Source organism: Trichosurus vulpecula, chromosome 9, assembly GCF_011100635.1.
Source record: "Trichosurus vulpecula isolate mTriVul1 chromosome 9, mTriVul1.pri, whole genome shotgun sequence".
NCBI lineage: Eukaryota > Metazoa > Chordata > Mammalia > Diprotodontia > Phalangeridae > Trichosurus > Trichosurus vulpecula.
In genome coordinates this window covers 126,275,466-126,299,091 of record NC_050581.1, presented here as the reverse complement: position 1 = coordinate 126,299,091, position 23,626 = coordinate 126,275,466, and the positions used below count along the sequence as shown (strand labels likewise).

At 38.4% G+C, this 23,626-nt stretch overlaps 1 protein-coding gene across 1 annotated transcript; it reads left to right on the top strand.

Moving 5' to 3' along the window:
* The first annotated feature begins 8,966 nt into the window (after window positions 1–8,966).
* IGFBP3 (insulin like growth factor binding protein 3) lies at window positions 8,967–21,475 on the top strand. The gene is made up of 4 exons (XM_036738868.1): window positions 8,967–9,883; window positions 14,157–14,383; window positions 15,804–15,923; window positions 18,864–21,475. Exons 1-4 carry the CDS (start codon window positions 9,508–9,510, stop codon window positions 18,987–18,989), a joined length of 849 nt encoding a protein of 282 aa, XP_036594763.1. The 5' UTR covers window positions 8,967–9,507; the 3' UTR covers window positions 18,990–21,475.
* The last annotated feature ends 2,151 nt before the right edge of the window (window positions 21,476–23,626 follow it).

Here is a 23,626-nt window from a genome sequence, read left to right as displayed (position 1 = left end):
TGAGCGAAAGGGAAATGTACAAGATGAAGCCAACCTTATGAACCTGGGTTAGTAGAAGGCTGGTGATTCCCTAAATAAAGAAGCTAGTAAGTGGAGAGGTTGGGAGAGAACAGAGATATTGAATATAGTTTTGAAAATATTAACTTTGAGACATCTATGAAAAATCCAAGTGGAGGTATTAAGCAGGCTCTATCCATTGTGCTCAAGTGCAGTCCCTAGAAATATGTTCTGGTCCTTACTATGAAATAGTTTCTGGCTCAGTAGTTACAAGAGTCAATAGGTGTAGGCAAATTCCCCATCCACTCACTGTTTCATAAAGAAATAACTCTAGTAGGTTTCAACTGGGACCTTGTGGGTATAAAGTCACCACCACAACGAAAGCGAGAGATCACCAAATCACTGCTTCTTTCTACAGTTAAGGATATTTCTGCTTAGGAAGGCGAAATAACATGCATAAGGTTATAGAAATAATAAGCAAAAGAAATATGGGAAACTAGGTCTTGTGATGCCGAGGTCAGAGATCTTTCCACTACTCCAGTGTCTAGCAGAGAGCCTGACACACAGTAGGCTCTTAATTAGTTGATTGCCCGTTGCCATGTGGGGAATTTTGTTTATACTTCCTAAGCATTTGGAGGCATCTTAGTGCAGTGAAAAGAACACTGGATTTGATGTTATAGGAATTGGACTTGAAGCTGGGTTCTTCTACTTCCCACCTAGGTGACCCTGGGAAAGTCATATTATTGCTCTAGGCCTCAGTCTCCTCCGCTGATGATTTCCAGACCTATAATGATCAACATATTCGAGAAGATGTCCAAGCAAATCTATCTGAATGCTATGAATAATGAATGACTATAAATTCTTGGTTTATTCCCAGGATGGTGCCATCCACAAAGCAAGCTTTGGAATGGAGTCAATTTTTCCAGAAAAGCTACAATGACAAAAACATATAAACAAACTCCACTTTAAAATGAAATGGGTTCCTAAAGATTCTCTTTAAGCACATCAGAGAAGGTAGAATTTTAGTTGCTGGAGCTTTTGCTTATATAGATATTAGCAGAAACTATCAGATGTTGTTTAAAGGTAACCACTGAGTTATGAATAAAGGTAGCAAGAAATCCATATAAGTTTTTTATTAAGCAAACAGTGGAAATACTCTCCTTCATGAAACTATATGGTAGAGCCAACCTGGTCTTCTCTACATTCCACACATCTCCTTTCTCCAAGCATTTGCACTGACCATTTCCCATGCTTATAATGCTCTTCTTTCTCATCTCCACCTTATCCTTCAAGGCTCAACTCAATCATCACCTTTCACCCAAAGCCTTTCTAGACTCCCTTTCCCTATTTACTAATTCCTCTTGACCCTAATTACCTTGCATTTATTTTATATTTATTTTTTCTATTGTGTATTTTCCACTTATATATAGATTATATATGTTTATATATAATGTGTGCATATGTAGCTATAGTAGATATAGACATCTAACTATACCTGTATACACACACATGTGCATGTGTGCATTGGCAGCCTAGTGTATTGTTTAATACATGGTAGGCATTTAATAAATACTGATTGATTGATTGGAACTCAAGACAAGGAAATTCTAGGGGTTTCAGGATTCCCCAATCTCTGACACTGATACAACTGAGGGAAGAAGAAAGGACGTCATTAATGTGGTGATGCAGAGGTATCCCACTGTGAAGTTCCCATGGCATTCTCTGTGCCTTGGATAGAAGGCAGGAAAAATGAATCTTGCAGCCTGACAGAAAGTAAGCTCATTGAGAACAGGGATGGGTTCACTGGGGGAGAGGGAGTGGTGGAGAACCTTGCCTTTCCCTGTTCCTTGCACATATATGAGATCAAATGAGATGACACACCTGTATATGTGTATGTGGCATTTTCATTGACATTATAATGGCTCAGTGTTTTATCAGAGGTATTAAGCATATCTATAAAACAACATAATGACTCTTTCTGAAAACAAAAGCAAAGAAATGAACAAATAAGTGTTTGTTTAAAAACAAATTCCATCAAAGGTCATGTTATTAATAAAGTACGCACACAGACTTAATACGTCAGCACCAATGGAAGCTTAACTTAAGGAAAAAGGTGATAGACTGGCCTGTACTGGAAATCTAATCTTGCTGCCAAAATCCCCTCCATCACCAGACACTTTGACCATGTTATCTACTTCCTCAAAAAACTCCTTTGACTCTCTCATTGCTCTCCAGATCAAATAAAATGAGGCATCATAAAATTGAGTCTTTGGTTCATAACTTTTTATCAGTTTTCCTCTACCTATATCTCTGCCCTGTCTTCTCAAAATGCTGCATGTTCCTTTTGCTTCAATCAAGGGGAAAGAAAAAAAATAACAAAAAAGAAAAAAAAAATTTCTCCTGCTGCTTTGTTCCTTTCCGTCAATTGCCTTCCCGCTGTTTTCAGAAGAACATAAGAAACTTGGGGCTATCACCAGTCATCTGGCCTTACATCCTGTCACTGGACTTTGAGGACTCTGGAGCTGAGAATGAGCCTGAAGGCTACACAGTTCTGCCTCACTTAAATCCAATTCATGTGCAAGTCAACACATCCTTGTGATGTCATTGGTCCACTGGTCCTTTTTGAACACTATATGAAGACGTGTGTGTATAGACATAGATACATGCAAGCAAGGCATATCTTATCTCATTTGATTTCATATATATCATAGCAAACCTTTGAGTGATATACAAATGTTAACTAACATGATTAGTGTGATTATATGATTAATTGCTGCCTTGCTAGTCTGCCGTGCCCAGGTCTAAGTATTTATGGAGGATTTGAGGTCTGTTTTGCCATCCCCTGTGGTTCATTTACTTAAAAATTGAAGTCTCTGTGTGGCCCTATTCTTCTGACCCAAATTTTAGTGAAGGAAATACCCAGTAAACATAGTGATTTGATATCAGTCTATAACATATGTTTCCCTTCATGTCAGATTCTGTTCCCAAATCCATGTGGTGTGGGCATCCTTAATCAAATTCAATATACTCCTTTCCTTTCCCATGTTTATGCTTTCCTTGAACTGACATTTTGACAAACCATGCAAATGTAGTTAACCTATCAAATTCATGCCAAATGTTGGCGAATAAGATATAAACCCATTTAAACTGTGCAAATATGAGATCCCAAAAGTAGTTTGATGCCAGATACAACTGCAGACACTTACTTGATAGAGAAAAATAAGCAAGAAATTGATATTTCCACAGGATGGATGGGGGGGAGTGAAGAAAAGGAGGGGAAATGTCTCTACCCTTACCTCATTGAATCATTGACCCGGGGAGTTAGAAGGAATGTCGGAGTCCGTGTGGTGCAACCCCCTCATTTTACAGAGGAAGAAACTAAACCGCAGGGAGGTGTGGCAGTTTGCCTCCCCCATGGGGTTGTCGTTTAGAAAGCGGTTTGCAAACTTGAAAGTGCTATAGACCTGTGAGTTATTCTTATTTCTATAAGGAAAATGGCACAATTGTAGGCAGAGATGATGTTGAATCCGAGAGGAGCCATGCTACTGGGTCCATCTTGGTATTATCTTCTGCGGCTCTAGTTCTTTGGGAATTTGATGTAGCAAGCTGGCTTTCATGGGTGTCTGTGAGGGTCTGAGATCATGGCTTGTGTATCTCCAGAGGCCACACAATCAGTTGACAAGCTTTTATTAAGTGCATATTGTACGCTAAACACTGTGCTAAGGACTGGGGATAAAAGAAAGGCAAAAACAATCCCTACTCTCAACAAGTTCATAATCTAGTGGAGGAAACAGTGGGCAAAAAATGTACATTCAAGATATATTCAGTGTAAGTGGAAAGCAATCTAAAAGGCAAGACAGTAGCATGGAGCATTGGGAAGGCTCCTTGCAGAAGGGAGGGATTTGTGCCGAGTCTTGAAGGAAGCCAAGGAAGCAGACGTGAGGCAGAAGAGCATTCTGGGCATGAGAAACAACCCCTCTTATGTATGAGGAAGAGCAAGCCTATTGTATCAGATTAGAGAGGGTGTGGAGGGAAGTAAGTGGAAAGAAGTCTGGCGAAGTAGGAGTGGGGCCAGATTGTGAAGGGCTTTCAGTGTCAAACAGTACACACCCTATTGGGTGAAATCAATAATGATAAAGTTGGGGTCTGATCCAGTCTATGTGAATAATACTGCATTGGCATATTCCCAATCTTCTGTGCTTGCTGGTAGGCAAGACATTATGATAGGTATTGGGATACAGGACTAATGACTTCTATCAGAGGCCGCCACCCCCTTAAAAAGCCACCAATTATCACCAATTACCACCACATTTTTTATTTTGGATTGTTATTTATTTTGTTTTTATATCACATTAATTTTTGAATGTATGTATCATATATGCACATATATGTACATTATATACAAATGTATGCATACATATTATATATGTATACACATAGATATCCCTACATTCTTTTAACAAAGAGAAATAGAAAGACAGAGACAACACAGACAAACAGAAGAAGCTCAGCAAAATTAAGGGTATGAGCATGATTTGAGTGAACAGGAGAAGTTGATGTGGCCTGGGATGTTCCCATGGTATAGGTAAGGTGGCACAATGGATAGAGGTCTGGCCCTGGAGTCAGGAGGAACTGAGTTCAAATCTGACCTCAGATACTTACTAACTGGGTGACCCCGGGCAGGCCACTTAACCCCGTTTGCCTGTTTCCTCATCTGTAAAATGAGCCAGAGAAGGAAATGGAAATGGCAAACCACTCCAGTATCTTTACCAAGAAAATCACAAAAAGGGCCATAAAGAGTCAAACTGGACTGAGTAACAACTAAAATCATCTCTATGGGGACAGGGCTAGCAGATCAAAGAGTTCCGCCTAATCACCCTGTTAGACCAAGTCTAACGTTGTACGCAGTGATCCGTACTCATAGTCTCCCACCTCTGCAAAGTGGGCAAGGGGGAGTTGCATTTTTTAAAAAATCTCCTCCTTCGGACCAAACTTGGTCATTATAATTACATATACAGCTAACTATTGACTTTCCAATTAACCAAGTACAAATGATTTGATCCAAGAAAAAAAATCCTGAAAATCAGGTTTGATTCCAATCCAACTTGCTATTTAGAGAACCATTTTCCTCCCCTCTAGGCTAGAAACCTGCATGTGTTTCAATTTTGCCATTACACTCATCCCTGTATCCAATCTGTTGCCAAGTCCTATAGATTTTACCCTGGCAATACACACGCAATACATACACATACTCAGAGACATATACATATATGCATATATATGTGTGTGTGTACATGTGTGTATATATGCATATACACACATATATGTATATAGATATTGCTATATCTATATACATTAATTTAAAATACACATATGCATATACATACACACACTATATACACCCCTTTCTCTCTCTGATGCTACTATAGCCACATTACAAGCCCTCATCACTTCATGCCTGGACAATCACAAGAAGCTTTCTGGTTGGTCTCTCTACTAAAAGTCTCTCCCCCTTCCAGATCATCTACCACTCAGTTGCCAAAGTGATTTACCTAAAGGTCAGATCTGTCCCCAGGATCAAATATAAAATGCTCTTTTTGTCTTTTTCAGCCCTTCATAACCTGGTCCCTTCATTCCTTTCTGACTTCTACTTTCCTCCCTTTCCTGGACCCTACAATCCACAAATCAGGCCTCTTTGCCATTCTCCACACAGCACACTGCCTGCCCGATCTCCATGCCTTTTTGTCGTCAGAATCTCATGCTCTCCATTCTCACCTCTGCTTCCTGGTTTCCCTAGCTTCCTGCAAGTCCCACCTTCTGAAAGAAGCCTTTCCCTGTCTGCCTCCATGCTGGTACCTTCCGTCTGATACTACCTCCATTGTATATAGTTACTGTCACACTGTCTTCTTCTTTAGCACGTGAGCTCCTTGAGGACAGGGATTGTTTCTTGCCTTTCGTTGCATCCCCAGTGCTAAGCATAATGCTTAGAACATAATAAGTGATTAATGAATGTTTGTTATTTTAAAATTGGTTCATGCAATGGTATCTGCTTTTTTTGTACTCCACTTTTTAAGGTTAAGCAAATGATTATAAAGTTTCATTTATGCCACATAAATGCTAGCGATAGGCTTAATTTATTACAAAGTTTATTGATCAAAGTGATTGAAATCTGTATAAAAATTCAATTAACATTTTGGAACAATTTTTGAAAACTTTCAATGAGTTTTTGATCTGTAACACTTTTTTCATTCTCTCTCACATTGTAAGACAGATTCAGAAGAGCTAATCTAATCCATCCAGGAACAATGGTGCTCTGGCTCCCCCTAAGCCCTCTAGAGCACTAATGTTTCCAATATATATTTCTTTAACACTGTGAAAACTGCAAAAGAAACATCATTTTCTTTTAAAGGGAATGGAAAAGTAATAAGGTGATTTTTTTTAATTTGATTTTTCTCATTTTCTGAGACTTACATTTCGCAAGTTCATAGGTGAAAAAAAGAAAATCTAAATCTGGCTCAATATACCCACATATTTGAGAATACTTATCAGTCAAGGTCTCACAGTTAACATTTTCTTTAACTGAGTTGCAGAAATGTGATATTAGCAATTTTATTTTGAATACATACCCACTAAGTTATTTTAAGTCTCAAGGTCATTATGGCTATTTTAAGAACCAGATCTAACTGGAAAGGTTTGCTTTGTGTCTCTTCTTTTTTACATGAAATGGAGAGACAGTGACCAGTGAGTAATGGAAATGTGAAGATTTCCCAACTTGAAAAAACTGAACAAGGTTAATATTGGGGGAAAAAAATTCTAGGTGATGATAATAGCATTATAGATACAAGAGATAAAGTTAGCTCCACCCCCACACCCCATCTGTGTATTTTAGAGAAAGATTAAAGCAGAAAGATGAAAATGATGCTGTGTATATGTGTGATAGAGGGAGATGAGATGAATTTTCTCATTTCTTACTATTGGTCACCCCCTTTTTTCTTTCTTTTTATTTTAATGAAAGCTCCTTTATATCTTTGCTTCACATATAAAGAGGGTAACCAGAATACTGTTTGCTCTTCTGAATTGTCTACTTTTTTTTTACACGCTCACTTTCCTATAGTAAACTGTTTCTTGCAGGTTTAGAAAGAGGTATGGGGTGATTTCATGTTTCCTAAGGACCAAATTTCTGGTTATCCTTTCTATCTAAAACATCCACTTTAGCCCTCAACATATTTAAAAATAATAATGTATAAGGTATTAAAATAGTAATAACAAGTCTTCCCACAACAGTTTCTACATAAAATTCACTTAGTTTTGAGCCATGGATCAATAACCTCTTTGTAAATGAACTCCATCAAATCTTAAATTTGCAAATTTAATCCTGGGCAGCCAGCGACCTCTCTTGGTGAATTGGGGAAATGAATAAGAAGACAAAGAAGTCAGTAAATCATCCTTTATGCCAGGAAAGAAATTAGATGTTAGTTATCTGAACAATTTAAAAATGAATTTTCTCATTTGAAACATTTATAGATGACATATTTTTTTAAATTCTGCTGACGAATTTGAATTGCAATTGGGTTCTATTTCAAAACATTAGAAAAGAATGAGTAAAGAGCAGGAAAGTAGCATTTAGAAATAGGGATTTCAAAAATAATCTGATTTAAAGGGCTAGAATGGAAAGTATTTACTTGTTAATTACCTAGTATAATTAGTGTCCCATTCATTTTAAAAATAAATATAGCTCTACTTACATGAGGTAAAAAGACGATCTGATTTGTTCATATAAAAAATGCTTGCAAACTAAGTTCAATTGCACTCCTATTTTCCCTTCCTAACACTAAAAATAATAAATCATTTCCTTGAGATTTGGGAGCAATAAAGGTGAGAAAAGAATATTTTCATTTATTCACACATTTCTTGGTTTGAAAGCAGGCTATACATACATATTCAAATGAATTCTCTGCATGTCTAAAATTGTGTCAACATTAATTAATATTGATTTAATCAGGAGTTGTATTAGATCATTAGGACCCTGCAGAAGACCTTCACATGCTCAGTATTTTTTTTAAAGTAACAGTAGCAAAAATACGTATTATTCATTCAAATTAGGAGATTTTTAAAACTTTTTCTAGTTAGAGGATTTTAAGAGGAAACTTAAATTGGTCCAAAATGTCAAGTATGGAAATAGTAATAACTAATAGTTTTCTAATTATTGGCCAGGGGTACGCTTTGGGTCTGTCGCTAGTAGCTTCCTTTGCCTCGCTGCTTCTCTGTCCACTCAGTTTAACAAAGGGTTCTGTCTTAGAGCTAGAGAAAGCTAGGACGTAAGGCGAATGTGTCAGTTAGAAACGCAGTGCCATATGGAAGTGCTGGGGACACAGAGAGAGCTGGAAACATGGGAAGAGGGGTGTGGTGCGGAAAAGGGGGAGACGTCAGATTTTTTCCAATTTTTGTCAACGAATTGCATGTCATGTGAAATGTGAATTCTTTCCAAAGTATTTGCTGGAAAGCTCACTCTATGCGTGTATGTGCATGTATGTGTGTATGCGTGCGCGAGGGTGCGTGTGTACAGAGGGCACACGCCACACGCCTTCCAGGTTGTCTGTGCTTTAACTGAGTGCCAAAGTGCATAGGCTGGAAGATGGAAATCCAGAAGGGCAACTCCCAGCAAGTCCTCGTGTAATATACCTCACGGTGCCAGAAAAGAAGAAATATTGAGAAACTTTTTCCTTGAAACAAGAGACACATGATGAATCTTTAAAAGATTCATCCCGTGCATCTCCTTAAAGGAGAGTTTCTAAGAAACGCACTTGAACTCAAACGAAGCGCCCAGCCCTGGGTTGCAGGAGTTTCTGAACCAAAACCTGAGTTTCTTAGTCACTCCCCTTTAGCATGAGCTTCAAGTTATTCATTATTCATGTTCCGGGGCGTGTCCTAGGCTTGGTCTCTATATAGGCAAGACTTCAGCTGAATGAGAGAACAGATGGGACGAAAGAGTTACAGGGAGCAGGAGCCTACAAGGAGAATAAAATAGGGAACATTGTTTCCTTATTTTATTTTATTTCCTTTTAAAATAGCATCTTTTTTTCATTTATCAGCATTTAGTTTTGTAGCAGATCTTCTGACTCGAGCTTATATATTTCTTGAGCTTTTTTTTTAATTCCCCCCTATTGGGGAGGGAGACGGAGTGGGAAGGAGGTAGTAGTAAAAGGAATAGGTTTAGTAAGAGGTTTAAAGGGCTGATTGTAACTTGAGAAGTTGGAAACCAGAATTGGCTCTTTACTACTGGTCTTATTGTATCAGTATATAATAACACGATTATTATAGAGGAAGAGTTGCGGAGGAGTTCCTGCAAAGAGACTCTTGCTCTCTTCCAGGTTTAGGGGTGCATTGTGTGTCCGTCTATTTCCCACCCTCCCCCTTGTCCCCCCTCTCTCTTTCTCTCTCTTTCTCTCGCTCCCTCTCTCGTAGCCGCCTCTACAGCGCTGCCTTTAGCCCTCCCCTCGGCTGGTTGCTATGGTGTCGAAGCTTTACTTGCTCTGGGCAGCGGCAGCAGCTGCACTGGCGCTGCTAAGCCGGCTGGCGGTGGCCGTGGGGCCGGTGGTCCGCTGCGAGCCATGCGACGCGCGGGCTCTGGAGCAGTGCAAGCCGCTGGTGCCAGACTGCGCTGAGCTGGTGCGAGAGCCAGGCTGCGGATGCTGCCTGACCTGCGCCCTGCAAGAGGGCAACCCGTGCGGCGTGTACACTGAGCGCTGCGGTGCCGGTCTTAGCTGCCAGCCCCAGCCGGGAGAGCCCAGACCCTTACAGGCGCTCTTAGATGGCCGGGGCCTCTGTACCAATGTGACCGCCAGCAAACTGAAGGCGTTCCTGATGCAAGGACCCCATGCTACAGGTAAGAACCCGTGAGAGGAGCAGAGGGAGGGATGGAGGAAAGCGAACATTGGGGCAAAAGGGTTTACCATGTGTTTGAAAAAGTGTAGCGCTGTCTAACTAGTTAGACCTGAAAAAGAGACATTAGACAGCGTCCTGTCCAACCTCCTCGTTTTACAGCAGAGGAAACTCAGTATTGGACTTGGCTCAAATTTCAGTAGAGAACTATATTCAGAGGTTAGGAATCTCAATTCTGGGTTGTGATGATGCCAAGCTGTCCTTCTGCTAGCTGGGGGGAGATCTGGGCATGAAACGAGACACTAGTTTTTTCGGGGAAGGGGACTCATGATCAGCGCCAACAATCTTTTTAGAAGCTGCTCACCAGGAGAAAAAAGGACGCAGCGAGGAGGAAAGGAGGAATGGGGGGATGGGGGTGGGGAGAAAACATCCCAAACCAAGCAGTGCAGAAGAAAAGGGAGACCTGTTGGGGCATTTGAGAGTGCATGTACCTTGGGTGAGTTTAATGATAAATCCGCAGATTCACAGTAGTCACCCGAAAGCCTCCAACTTTCAAGGAAGCCTGCCTTCTCCCCGGTTCTAGCTGATATGGGTGCAAATGAATGGGAGAAAGGGGAGGGAGGCGCGTGCTGGAGGATCCTCCGGGAAGCACGAGGTGGGGGAGGGGTGCGGGGAAAACGTCCCTGCCTCGGGAAAGCCTGATTCTTAAAATGTGCTCCTCCTGCCTGGTTTAGCTGCAAAACCAATTACACTATCTTGGGTGGGGGGAAGGGCGAAATAGAGAGGGAGGCGAGTGAGAAGCAACTCGATTAGTGTTTCCATTCTACAATTTGCTGCCGGGGTGGGGGCGGGGGAGACGAGTAGGGGGGGAGGGGGGATCCGGATGAACTTGAAGGAGGCACTGAGAAGAAGGCTAAGAAAGATGTACTGTTGGCAGGTCTCTGAGCCTGTTGCAAACGCTCAGTGGAGCACGCTATTTATTTGTTTGTTTATTTATTTATATATAAACGGAGCTGGCAGATTTTCTGCTGAATTCTATTCTCCTTACTGTAATTATGGGAGGGAAAGTCCTTGCAGTGTCCCTGTGAAGCCAGACACCAGGAGTACTCACTATCAACATCAGTAGGACTTAAAAATGTGCTTTGGTAATTGACTATGTGGGGGACAGGAGAATTTCGACTTCGTTTGATGATTACAGAGACAGAAGATTTATATTCTGTAATATTAAATGGAGAGGCAACGCAGATAGTGGATAGAGGGCTGGCCTCGGAGTCAGCAGGACCTAGGTCCAAGTCCCTCCTATGACACATACTGACTGGGCAAGTCACTTAACTAGTCAGAGCCCCAGCAACTCTCTAAGGCTTCAAGTTGCCCTCTGGCTGATCCGTGTTAGTGAAGGGAATTTGCTCACTGGGAGTGCCCTCGACAGATGAAATCATTAATCTAGTTTAAATAAGAGTAACCATAGCTGGTTTAAATAATGCATACAGGCTTACAAAGCATTTTACACACATCCTCTCATTTTGATTCTTATCACAGTTCTTCAAGGTAGGTATTATAATGGTCATTACTACCTTACATGTTAAGAAATTGGAGCTTAGAAGTTGTCAATTTCCCATGATCACTAAGTGCAGGAGGTAGGAGATGAGCCCAGCTCTCCCAGTCCAGCAAGATGAATCATTTTCTTTTTTTGGTGATAGAAATTGATTGCTAGTTAAGAATAGGATTATTGAGTATGTATCTGAATAGATGTGTTTATTTTTTAAATTGGTTAAAAAATGCAGAATTTTTGTTGAGATTTAAAAGATGATTGATTATAAAGGGTTTTGCTATAAATATGGGCATTGTGATTGTTTAAAAGAAACAAAAGATCCAGGTGACTTCTCAAAGCCATCTGGAAAAATATCAAAATAGTAACCATATATGCCCTATCAAAAGAACACAGACATTATCACACATCGCCAGTCTTTTTTTTTTCAACTTCATATTGACAGGTCACATGTTAGGAATTTGCCAACCAATGAAGCTTTGTGATCTTGGAGGAGGGGGGAATTCTTTCTTTACAAGGTTTTACCTGTCCACTAAATCAATTTTTCCATCCTTAAAATTTTTTTAACATCCTGCAAAGAGAAAGGACATGAAATCAAATCAAATATCTATTGAATACCTACTCTGTGCAAAGCACCATGTTAAACATTAAGGACACTCATATAATGAAATAAAAGACTCGGATTGTCCCTCCCTCCAAGTAGCCTAGGGTGTATGCATTCCTAGGGAGAAAAGGCATGTAAAAAATTAAATAGCAGTTTAAAAGCATAGATAATAATTATAACCAAGTACCTAAAAGATGCAGAATGTGATTAATAATTTCTGTTGTAGTTCAGAAGAGAATGTCCTTAAGCCACAAACAACATAATAAAAGATTTAGATACCATTGACCAGAGAGAAAGATTGTCAAAATTGTCTTTAAAATCTTAGTAATGGATTATAATAGCGTGTAATAATGCTATACATTTATATAGCACTTTTCAGTTTACAATGTCTCTGGCAAGCCTATGAGATGGGTATGATAGGTATTAGCCCCATTTCACAGATTTAGAATCTGAAGCCAAGAGAAGCTAAGAGACTGACCCACCTTCACAGGGCTGCTAAAGAAAAAACAGGCTTAAACCTATGTCTTCTGAAACTCAGGCACTTCTCTCCATTACTAGGCACCTTGTGTCCTGTTTTTTTTTCTTCTTCAGATTAGGTCCCTGTGGTAAAAACACACTGAGTCTAAGGAATGTCATTCTTTTATATTGTTATTATTTTTGGCCCTTATAGAGGTTTCAGTGCTTGGATCTCTGCCCAGAAGCTACAAGGAGGAAGTTCTGACAGATTTCCCTTTAGACCATGGTGCCTGAAGTAGTGATCCCATAACAGTGAGAATCACAATGGTATAATATGCATATATATATCCTGGAATTTACATCATATTTTTAAATCAGAATTTATTTTGAGCATTTCTTTCAAAATATAGAGATCAAAAATTTAATATTCCCTATTAAAGAGCTGAGACAGCATGAGATTTTGAGTGAGAGAGGACCTTAGAGGACTCTAGGCCATTCCACTCATTTAAACTACTAAAAAATGGAAGTCTTAAAAGAAGTTAAATGTCCAGCCTAGTCTCACCCAGGTGGTGAATATAGCAGAGTTAGGAATTGAACTCAGGGCCTCTGACTGAAAGCCCCAGCCTCTCTCTACTCTACCACCTGCTGTTTCTTTGTAACCTTGGAAATACCAAGAGATACTTGAAGTATCATATTTTGTAGATGGTAATTCAGTTCACCTAATCCATTTGATGATTGAATAGGTCTCTGAAATAGCTTTCTGTCTTTAGATACTTAGGTAACTTGCATTGGTAGTGTTGCTAACAGATTTCTGATTTGGGTCCAGATTCTAGAAATGATCACATCATGACCCAGATGATATCTGCCCCCTTCTGGTGGAAAATGACAAAAAGCAAAACAAACTCCCCCTGCCATGTAAAAAGAGACTTTTTTTTTTCAAAGTAAGTTTTTAAAATAACCCCTATCTTTAATTATAATTAGATGTTACAATTAATAAATAAATCCATTTGAAATGTGAGTTTTAATAGTTTCTAAAAGTGAAATGACTAGTAATTTTAGGGAATTTTTAAATAAATTTTAGAAATCATTAGTCTCAAGAATAAGGATAGGATCTAAACATATAATTTCATTGACATAGGAAACTCCTCGCAATTTAGATCGGCACTTTCATTTTCAACTTATGGTCTTCAAGAATAGCCTAGACCAGAGGCATCAAATTTTCAAACCCCCAAACTCACCATTATAGTAAATTATATTTAAATGAAATTGGGAAATGCTTACCAAAAAAAAATAATACAACATAGATAATGCTAATTTGTGGTTTTCTAAGTCAATATATAGCTTCAGAGATCCATTTCTATTTGAGTTTGACACCACTGGCCTAAAGCAATGAGAGTTTAAATGACTTGCCCAGGACAGGGGGCCAATAAGGGTTGGAGACAGAACTAAATCTCAGGTCTTCATGACTTCAAGACCAGCTCTCTATCTATTAGCCATATGGCCTCTTAAATACCTTAATGATCAATGGTCTCAAAAAATGCCTGTAGTCTTTTTTTTTCTCTATTTAGATAAACAATGATATCTCCCTATGAAATAGAAACTGTTGTAAGTTTTGCTCTTGGGTTAATAATGAAGATTATTCCCTTTTTCTGTTTGGTCTCTTTCAAGGAAATGCCAGTGATGAAGAAGAAGACCGGAACACCAGCAGCATGGAGAACCAGGCCATCCCCAGTGTTCCCCGGGTACCTGATTCCAAATTTCATCCACACCACACCAAACTAGACATCATCAGGAAAGGACAAGCCAAAGACACTCAGCGCTACAAAACGGAGTATGAATCACAAAGCACAGACACACAGAACTTCTCTTCTGAATCCAAACAGGAGACTGAATATGTAAGGATTCTGAGTTTACTTTATCCTCTTTCCTCCTATATACTCCCCCTCCCCCACTCAGGGGGGCAACAAGTAGTGAAAATTTGTATATTGGCGCATGACATATATTACCCAAAATGGTCATGACCAAGTGTTTTTTTTTCTGTTACTAGTTAACAATTGAAGTATTTAACAGTGTGAGAAAAAAAAAAAAACACTTTGTAGCTGAGCTTTGGTATTAATTCTTAAGAGTATTAATAATACCCATTTCTGCTCAATAAATTACATTTTAAATCTATAAAAAGAGGCTACTATCTGGAATCTATGCAGAGGCAGAGTGGGAAGCACTGGGCAGACTGGTCGTTACCCTGGCAGATTTACTAAACGATGGTGCTACTCAAGAAAGTGATGGTTTTTGAAAGCTCCCATGGACCCCTTTTGCCTGGCTGCATCATACTCATTTATCCAGGAAATACATAGTGAGAGCTCGCCAGGTACAAGACATGGAAATAAGTGCTGAAGGGATTACAAGGATCAATAAGATGTAAATTTTGTCTTCAAGGGACAATATAGACTATCATAAGAATCAGAGGGATGCAAGCAATTTAGTTCAGAGGAAGAGACATTTTTTCTAGCTTCCAGGATCGGGGATATCTTTGGTGGACATCTTTAAGTCATAGGACTTGGTTTTGGAGCTAGACTTTGAAGACTAGTAGAATGTGGACAGGAAGAGGCAAGGGAAGAAAAATTCTAACTAGAGCTCCATTCTAGTAGGTTTCCTCATTTTTAAAATGGGAATAATAATAACACCTGCTTATTAATACTAATTACTATCAATTAATAATAATCAATACTATTAATAACAATGTTAACAAACCCCTTGCAAGGTTGTTGTCAGGCTGCAAAGAGGTGATGCACCTAGAAACAAGCAAACTTGAAGGCTGTATGTATATTATTATACCACAAATAAACATCCTTCTTGGATTTCTTCTCAGAGGTGAGAAATGGATATAGTAGTGGAAGTGTATGTGTTTATACAAGGGTGTGAGCATAAAGTTCCTATTTTGGGGTGCTTACATACCAGACAGCATCCATAGCTAACCCTTAAGTGGAGACACCTGAGCCCAGTAGGAAGCACACCAAGATCAAACCCATAGGGACACAGGAGCAGGAGCCTTCTGTATACCCCCTTTCATTCACTTAGCAAACATTCAAGTGTCTCTTACATGCAAGGCGTTCTGCTTCACGCAAGGCAGAAGGAAGAGAAGATGATGCAGAAAGAATTCAATATTGAGCCTGCCCTCACAGAAATTTAAAGTATTACATCAGTGAAAATATTGTCTATTTGAGTTTTTGCTTTCTTAAAATTAGTAACTTGTTTTAAGGTATTAGAAGGAAAGAAATTATAATTTTTTTTCTTTTTTTATCAAATAACCAACAGGGCCCTTGCCGCAGAGAAATGGAAGACACATTGAACCACCTGAAGTTTCTGAATGTCTTGAGCCCAAGAGGGATTCATATTCCAAACTGTGACAAGAAAGGATTCTATAAGAAGAAGCAAGTACGTGATAATCTTCATGAAATTTTACTTCCCATCCCTCCCCGACAGTGTCTTCATTAATCTTCAGGAAAGCCTGACATCACAATGATATCTCAAATTCATTTCAGATACTGTTTTACTCTCACTTCTAGTTTGTATTTCGCACTCATTTGGGACAATAAGGAATTAGGCCAAAATTGTAGTGTCAGGAGTGGAGAGGACAATCATTGACTGATGACCACTAACTAATTTTAATTTGTATTACTAAGGACAGCTGACTCCCTTGAGAAATGCCATCCCTTTTCACATGTGAGTTGACCACAGTTTTGAATACTAATATTGGAAAATAGCTCCATGTTCCAAAGCACTGCTTGCTTATTTTGCCCCATAGGGAAGAAGGAAGCAGCCTCTGTACAACTCTAGTAGGAATTTGCTCTTTTGTAAATCGATATAAGAGAACTCCCCAATGGAATCAGTTTGGGCCATATTATCTGACAGAGGGCTGGACTAAATGATCTGTGAGGTTATTCCTAGTCTAAATCGATGATCCTGTAAGAAAAAAACTAATGTGTAATGTGTTTCCATTATTACTATCAAAAGATTATGAGTCATTCATTCATTCAGAAATCTTTCTTGACTGTCTAGAGTATGTGTAAGTCAGGCGAGTAAAAAGCATGTACTCCTAATTGTAAAAATCATTTTTTGGCAAAAGGAAGCAGAGTGATTTTCCTAATTGCAGCAAGAGTAGAATCATGAATGAGTATGTGTCTGTGGAAATACTTTACTTCTATTTAATTATTTTTTTTCTTACTTATCTCCTACTAATTGGTTTAGACCTGCCTTCTTCATGCATCTTGGTACTCTTTCAGAACTTTCCAATGATGTGGAAGTATTTGCTGTCATAGTGGACAAAGCATTTACTGGAATTGGTTTTAAAGTCAGAATGTTACTTAGTACTTGGTACATTTTTTTTTCATTCTCAATTTTGGGAGTTGGATCTTTAAGGTCCCTGTTAGTTCTAAGTCTTAGGCTTTCCAAGCATGGTTTTGTCAATTTGAATGAAGAGAACAGGTTCATACCCCTGAGATCCAGTATACATTTTTCTTTAGAGGGAAAAAAGCTATTAATTTTTAAATGAGAACTCTTGCTAAATAAGTTGTCATTATGAATAGCATAAACAGCTAGGTGGCACATTGGATAGATTGCTGGGCCTGGAGTCAGGAAGACTCATCTTCCTAAGTTCAAATCTGGCCTCAGACACTAGCTATGTCACCCTGGGCAAGTCACTTAACCCTGTTTGCCCCAGTTTCCTCATCTGTAAAATGAGCTGGAGAAGAAAATGGCAAACCATTCCAGTATCTTTACCAAGAAAAAACCCAAATGGGGTCACAAAGAGTCAGATACAACTGAAAAAATGATAGAACAACTAATATCATTGGAGGGTAGGGCAGGGAAGCATTGTATTGAATTTAATCTATATGTATGCAAAGCATCATTCACAACAAAGTAAATGCAATGGTCTATATTTTCTAAGTCCTTAAACAGTCTAAAACAAAACAGAATACATAGATTAGTCATGAAAGGGATCTTCCTACCTACACTATGGTGTCCCCACCCTTCTTGGTGTGAAGCCATATTTTCTTTTCCAGTTCCTTTTTTTTCTTGGATAGTTTATTTTGATAAAAGGCCAAATTTTGCATCTATCTCAAATTTTAAGTAAAATAAATTTAGGAACAAATAGCAACACAGATATTTTCCCTTTAGAACCATTTAGATTAGGCATCCATATATAATCATAGCATGGGCTACATTACTTAAGGGAAATAATATATGTAATGATCTAATGGGTGAGCAATTGGGAAAGAGATAAATCCAAGGTTTTTATCCTTCAAAAGCAAACTGATACAAGGAATGGAGCATGTTTAGCTAGGAGGAGAGGAGACTCCAGGGGAATATGAAAGTGATTCCCAAGTATATGAGACCGACATCTAGAAAAGGAATTAGGGCTGTCCAGTGGTCTATCCTAAGATCAGTGGGTAGAAGGCACAGAGAAGGAGTTTTAGAATCCTAGTAAAGAAAAACTTACCAACAATTAGAGCTAAGCAAAAGTGAAATAGACTGCCTGACTGGGGAAGCACGCTGCCCCTTAGCCAGAGGATTCAAGTGGACTATGATTTCTTGTTAGCAATATTTTAAAAGAGGCTTTTTTGGTCAGGTACATGTTTGCAAGATCCTTTAACAAATATAAGCTGCCATATTGAGTAAACAGATGCCTGCCTAACCTCAGCTTTCAAAATCAAAATAATGGATGAACTTTTTTTTTTGTTACCACATCAATGCATGAGCAAATAAAGGCCAGCTGAGGGATTATTGCTTCCCAGGATCATAGAATTGAAGCTACAGGGGACTCCAAAAGCTATCTAATCCAACCTCTTATTTTTTTTTTTACATGAGAAAATAAATGAGAAATTTTCAGAGAGACTAAATGGCTTGCCCAACATAGTAAATTGCAGAGCCAGGATTTAGAACCATGTGCTCTGAGTCCGAATCCAGTAGTCTTGCCATTACAGCAAAATGCCTTTGTAGAGCACCATAACTTCAGATAGTCAGTTATTTCCCAAAAAATACAATTTTTTTTCTGAATGGACAGTGAACAGTGTGCTATGCAATAAATATTGCATAGAGGCATGAAATTCATGAAATTGTCCTTTGTGTTTATATCATCTTCTGAGTCATAATTGTTGTTCTGTATTAATTAGATGCTTAATGATCTTGAGGTGTCAATAGTGAGTCTACATCTCCCCACTGCTGCCCTCTACAGACAGGAATCAGAGTTCTTTACATTCCTTTCACCCCAGTATTGATGTGTCTTTTGCTCAGGGCAAGAGTGGTCAGACAGTCCTAAGATTGTGGTGATAGGAAGAGGAGGCTGCCTCCTAACCTCTATGATTTCTTCTACAGTGCCGCCCATCCAAAGGAAGAAAGAGGGGTTTCTGCTGGTGTGTGGATAAATACGGACAACCACTCCCTGGATATGATGCCAAAGGGAAAGGAGATGCCCACTGCTACAACTTGGAGAACAAATAAGTGCCAGATGCCAACTCCTATGGAATCTCTGTATGGCCACAGAATTCACCCATCAGAGACCTTTGGAGTGGTTGGAAGAAGGCATGGACCACATTGGAGTTTCAAGTTCCGCCTTCTCTTAATGATATTTAGGGGATTTTTTTTAGACTCTATGGACACTGCAGCTGTGCCCTGCCATTGCGCCTGCCTTCCTCCTTGCCTTCTCTACAACACTGAGGGAGGTCTGAATTCCCATGTAAATCTGCACTATTGATCCCCAGAGACAGAGAAAAAGGCACTTCAGAAAAGATTCAGGGAGTCTCCACTGACTTTAAAAACAACAACAAAAAACAGCCTGTGACCCATTTGATCCCAAAAGATACTGTGTGTTATTTTAAAGAATTTATAGAGTGTACACTTTTTAAGATATAAAAGGAAAAAAATAAGGAATTTAAAATTTTAAGCTTTTCTTTAAACAGGTCTGATGGGAAAAAAAAAAAGTCTTCACGGGTAAAATGTTTTATAAAAAAAAATCTCAAAGAACTTTTTAAAGAATCATGTTTCTAAAATAAAGACATGGCTATTTTTCTCTGTAAAATATATTATGAATATTCTGTTAGTCTGTATTTAATATAATTTTTTAAATAAACTTTATTTAAATGTAACATGTGAATATGAAATGTTACACCATCATTTTGAAGTATGCCGTTGAATCTGTGCAAGTTTAAAAAGAAACAAAAAACCTATCATAATGGCGATAACCTTCTCCTTCCAAGATAAGTTTATCAAGTGGAAGAAAAAAGCTAATTAAAATTTGTTTCACTTTTTGAAGAAAAGAAAAAAACCCCAAATCATAGATTTTTGATCACGAAATCTAGACAAATTATCTTCCACAATTTCTTTCATTAAGATAATTTTATCCCACATCGTACATCTACCATATAATTTGACTTCAGTATGCCTTGTGTTTGTAGTACCCAAGGGCAAAATGGAGCCTTTGGTTGTTTTTTTAAGTTTATTTCAATGTATTTCTTTTTTCTTCTCATTTTAGTTAATGTGGAGCTCAATTGCGCCTTATTTTGCACAAGTGACTGCCACTGCCATCTGTAATGTGCATGGATCAGCTGCAGGCCACAGCCTTGATTTTCATTTCTTGCCGTGGTGAATTGATTTTTAACCAAAGTTTAGAAAGAGGTTCTTGGAATGCCTGATTATTGAAAATAGGGAGCTGAGTGTATGTCCACTTTCTAGTAGTTAATGAAAAGCAATTTGATTGTCCTTGTCTCTTCATATAAAAGAAAATGTAAGCATCAACCAAATGTCGCCATAACTCAGCAGCCTATGGTACACTGCTTATTCACTGAACTGACTGATTCTCTGACTTTGCTCATTTATTTTTAAACAATTTTGAATGGTGTGGGTTGGATAGAATCCATGCTGGTATTTTCATGCTTTGTAAAAGGAAAATGGACTTTATCAGGAAGAGAAAAAGAAATTTAACTCTTGTTTTCTTTAAATACTGACTCACTCTCCTGTATTGGGTAACATGATACCTTCTGTGGCTCTGCCTCTGAAGTAAGGAGATGGTTTCATGTAAGTGAATAAGCCAAATTTTTTTCATGTTTTTAAATAGCATGAACTGCTTTGTGAAGTATTGAGGAAATGTGCTAGAATTTTATCTGGAAAGGAGGAGAGTGATACTTTGAGAAGTAAGTTGTAGACCCTTTGTAGCAGCTAAAAAACAGGCAATGCAGACTTATTATCATTATTATTATAATTTCTTTGCCTTGCTTTAGAATTCTGATAGACTTAACGACAGTTCAGAACTCTAAGAATTTCTATGGTGCTCCCAGGTCAGATGACTCAGAAAGAGTAAAGAGAGGCTCTGGCCTACATAAGAAACGATAATCTTATCCTTCTGCTGTCTACATAGTAATACTCTTCTTGTTGGGAATATGTTCTCTAAAAACCAATAACATTTTTAAAATTGTCATTTTTCCCTTTTAAAACAATGTAAAAATAGCAAAACAAAAGATAAGCAATCAGTGGAGACTCATCAGTGACACAGTGTTTAGCAGCACATAGAGAATCATCTGTATTTTTAAAGTTTGAAATAGTTTTCTTTTTTATAATATACAAATATATGCAGAGAAGAAACATTTATAATGAATTTTCAGCATATTATATACCATATAGTCAAAATAAGTGTAATAGAAACATATGCTAGATGACACTAGATAATGTGCTAGAAATACTAGATAATATAAATATATAGACAATTGATTAAAGGATTCTATATATTAAGCAACAGACCTGCTCTATTTTTAGAGGCCAATCTCATTTCCATTAGAATACTGACAGCTTGAATCAAATGGTTTCTGATTGACTGAAGCAATTGGAGTCATCAATACCTTACATTGATTTGATTCCCAAATATGTGTAGTGTACTACCATTTCACCTCAAATGGATTTCTCTTGAGAGGAAATAAATTCGTGATTAACCAGCAGATACTGGCTATTGACCAGGTTTTCGTTTTTGATTTTGTTTTTGAGAGAAGGTATTTTTTGAAAAAAAAAATCGTCTTGCGATGTATTTACAAATAGTAAATAAAATTGTTTTTGCTATTAAAAAAAAAAAGAATCGCTTACCCCCTTGTTCAAGAGTTGACTGCTTCTGGATTTTAATCTACTCTATGCCCCATGCCCAGCAAACACTCCTGGTGTGAAATGCAAAGGATTCTTATCACTATCATAGATACACTCATACCAGAGAGGGAGACAAGCTCTTTTCTCTTGCTTCCATTTGCATTAAAACAAGGGCTCAATTTAACTAGCAAGCTACATGGATATTCTTTTGTTTTCCCATTGAAACACTGCATGAGAGTAGAAACTCTCTTTATCATTCATAAAAATGAAAGTTAATCATGTCACATAGCACCTCCCCCAAACAATTCTGTGAGATGAGTACTAGAATTATGATCATCACCTCCATTTTATAGATGAGGAAACTGCATCTAAGAGAAGGCAAATGATTTGCCTATAGGCACCTAGTTGGTAAAAGTCACAGCAGCTTCTCCAATTCCCTGTCTAAGGTAAAGGTTACTGTTCTCATTCTCGGCTCCCACTTCTTGAAGTGAAGAATGTTAGTTAAAATGCTAGTGAATTTATTTCAGCCTAATCTTTATATTGGCTACTTTTGAGTAGTGGCACGGGAACATCATTCCACAAACTTATGAATACTTTATTGTTAGATTCTTTTGTTGTTGTTGTCTTTTATTTTTATTTTTTTTTGTCCTCCCTTCCCCACCCCTGTGCCTGAGGCATAACTCATCTTTATCTCCTGTCGCTTTGTGGTTTGCATGTTACACTTGTTATCTTTCCTAAAGCTCTGAAAAACCAGGACAGTCAAGGCTGAGATGAAACAAAGGATCAAGCAATTTTGTGTGCCTTGACCTCATAGACATGTCAATTGACCTCTAAGCCACTTTGGGTCACCTTGTTCCCTGGTACTTTCTGCCTCATTCTTTATGAATGGATGAGTTGGAATGGAGGAGGATGTGGATAGATTTCAATGAAGTCATCAGGAAAGATCTGGAAGACTCATAGCTTCATAGTATATCAACTTAGCAATCAATCCTTCCATTTTATAGATGTGTAAATAGAGCTCTAATAGGTTTAACAAATAGGATTATCCAAGTATCAATTCTATTTTCCAAAGACAAAGAGTTCTTAAAGCAGGAACAATATTAATCAGGCTCAAAGAGGTAATTGAATACAAGGGTAATCAGGTCCAGGAATGGATTACAAAGAGACACTAGTGACTCGATTTTTTGAGATGTTTTATCCATTGAACTTCAACTATTTGTAGAGCACTTATTATGTACAAAGCGCTGTAGCGGGTGGTATGGAGGTGTGTGTGTATGCAAGAATTACATATCATTCAAGAGATTCATAATCCAGTTAGGGACACATTATGAATACATATGAAAAGACAAGTTCATGATACAGTGGGTCATATAGTAAATTCTCAAATGACCAATGCAGACCAATGTCATAGGCATTCAGAAGGAGAGGTCACTTGTGGGCTGAGGTGGCAAGAAAGAAGGATTTGTGGAGGAGATGGGATTATGTGACAATTAAAAGGTTTGAGAGGCATAGATTCTAGGTAAAGCAGTCTCTCTTAGACTAAAGATCATCAAGGTGGTTGGGCTTACAGTTTATATATCTTAAGTCTATGAAGAGGTGCTGAGGATGATCCTTAGAGAAACTGTCTCAGACCACTCCAGCCATAAAAGGATCTGTCTCAACCCAAATTTGAGTAGAACACGATGGGCTTCCACACCTTAGGTTAAATTCCTTATAATGCTGGGTGAGATCTAACCAAGATGAGGAAAGTTAATGCAGTCTCATTATCAGTAATGTACTTCAAGAAACAGGAACTTTTTAAGACCAGGAATTTAGAAGGGGAGAGTTCTGAATCTCCCAAGACAGTGGTTATTAATAGTCATTTCTCTCAGTTAGTTCTGGACCTCCCAGCCCAACCATCTAATCTTCTACCTCTTCCCATTCCTCAGTCCTGTTGAACCTGTTTTTCACCATTATTGAAACTCCACGCCCCTCTCCACATACCTCAAAATCCTTCCTCCCTTCCTCTTCTC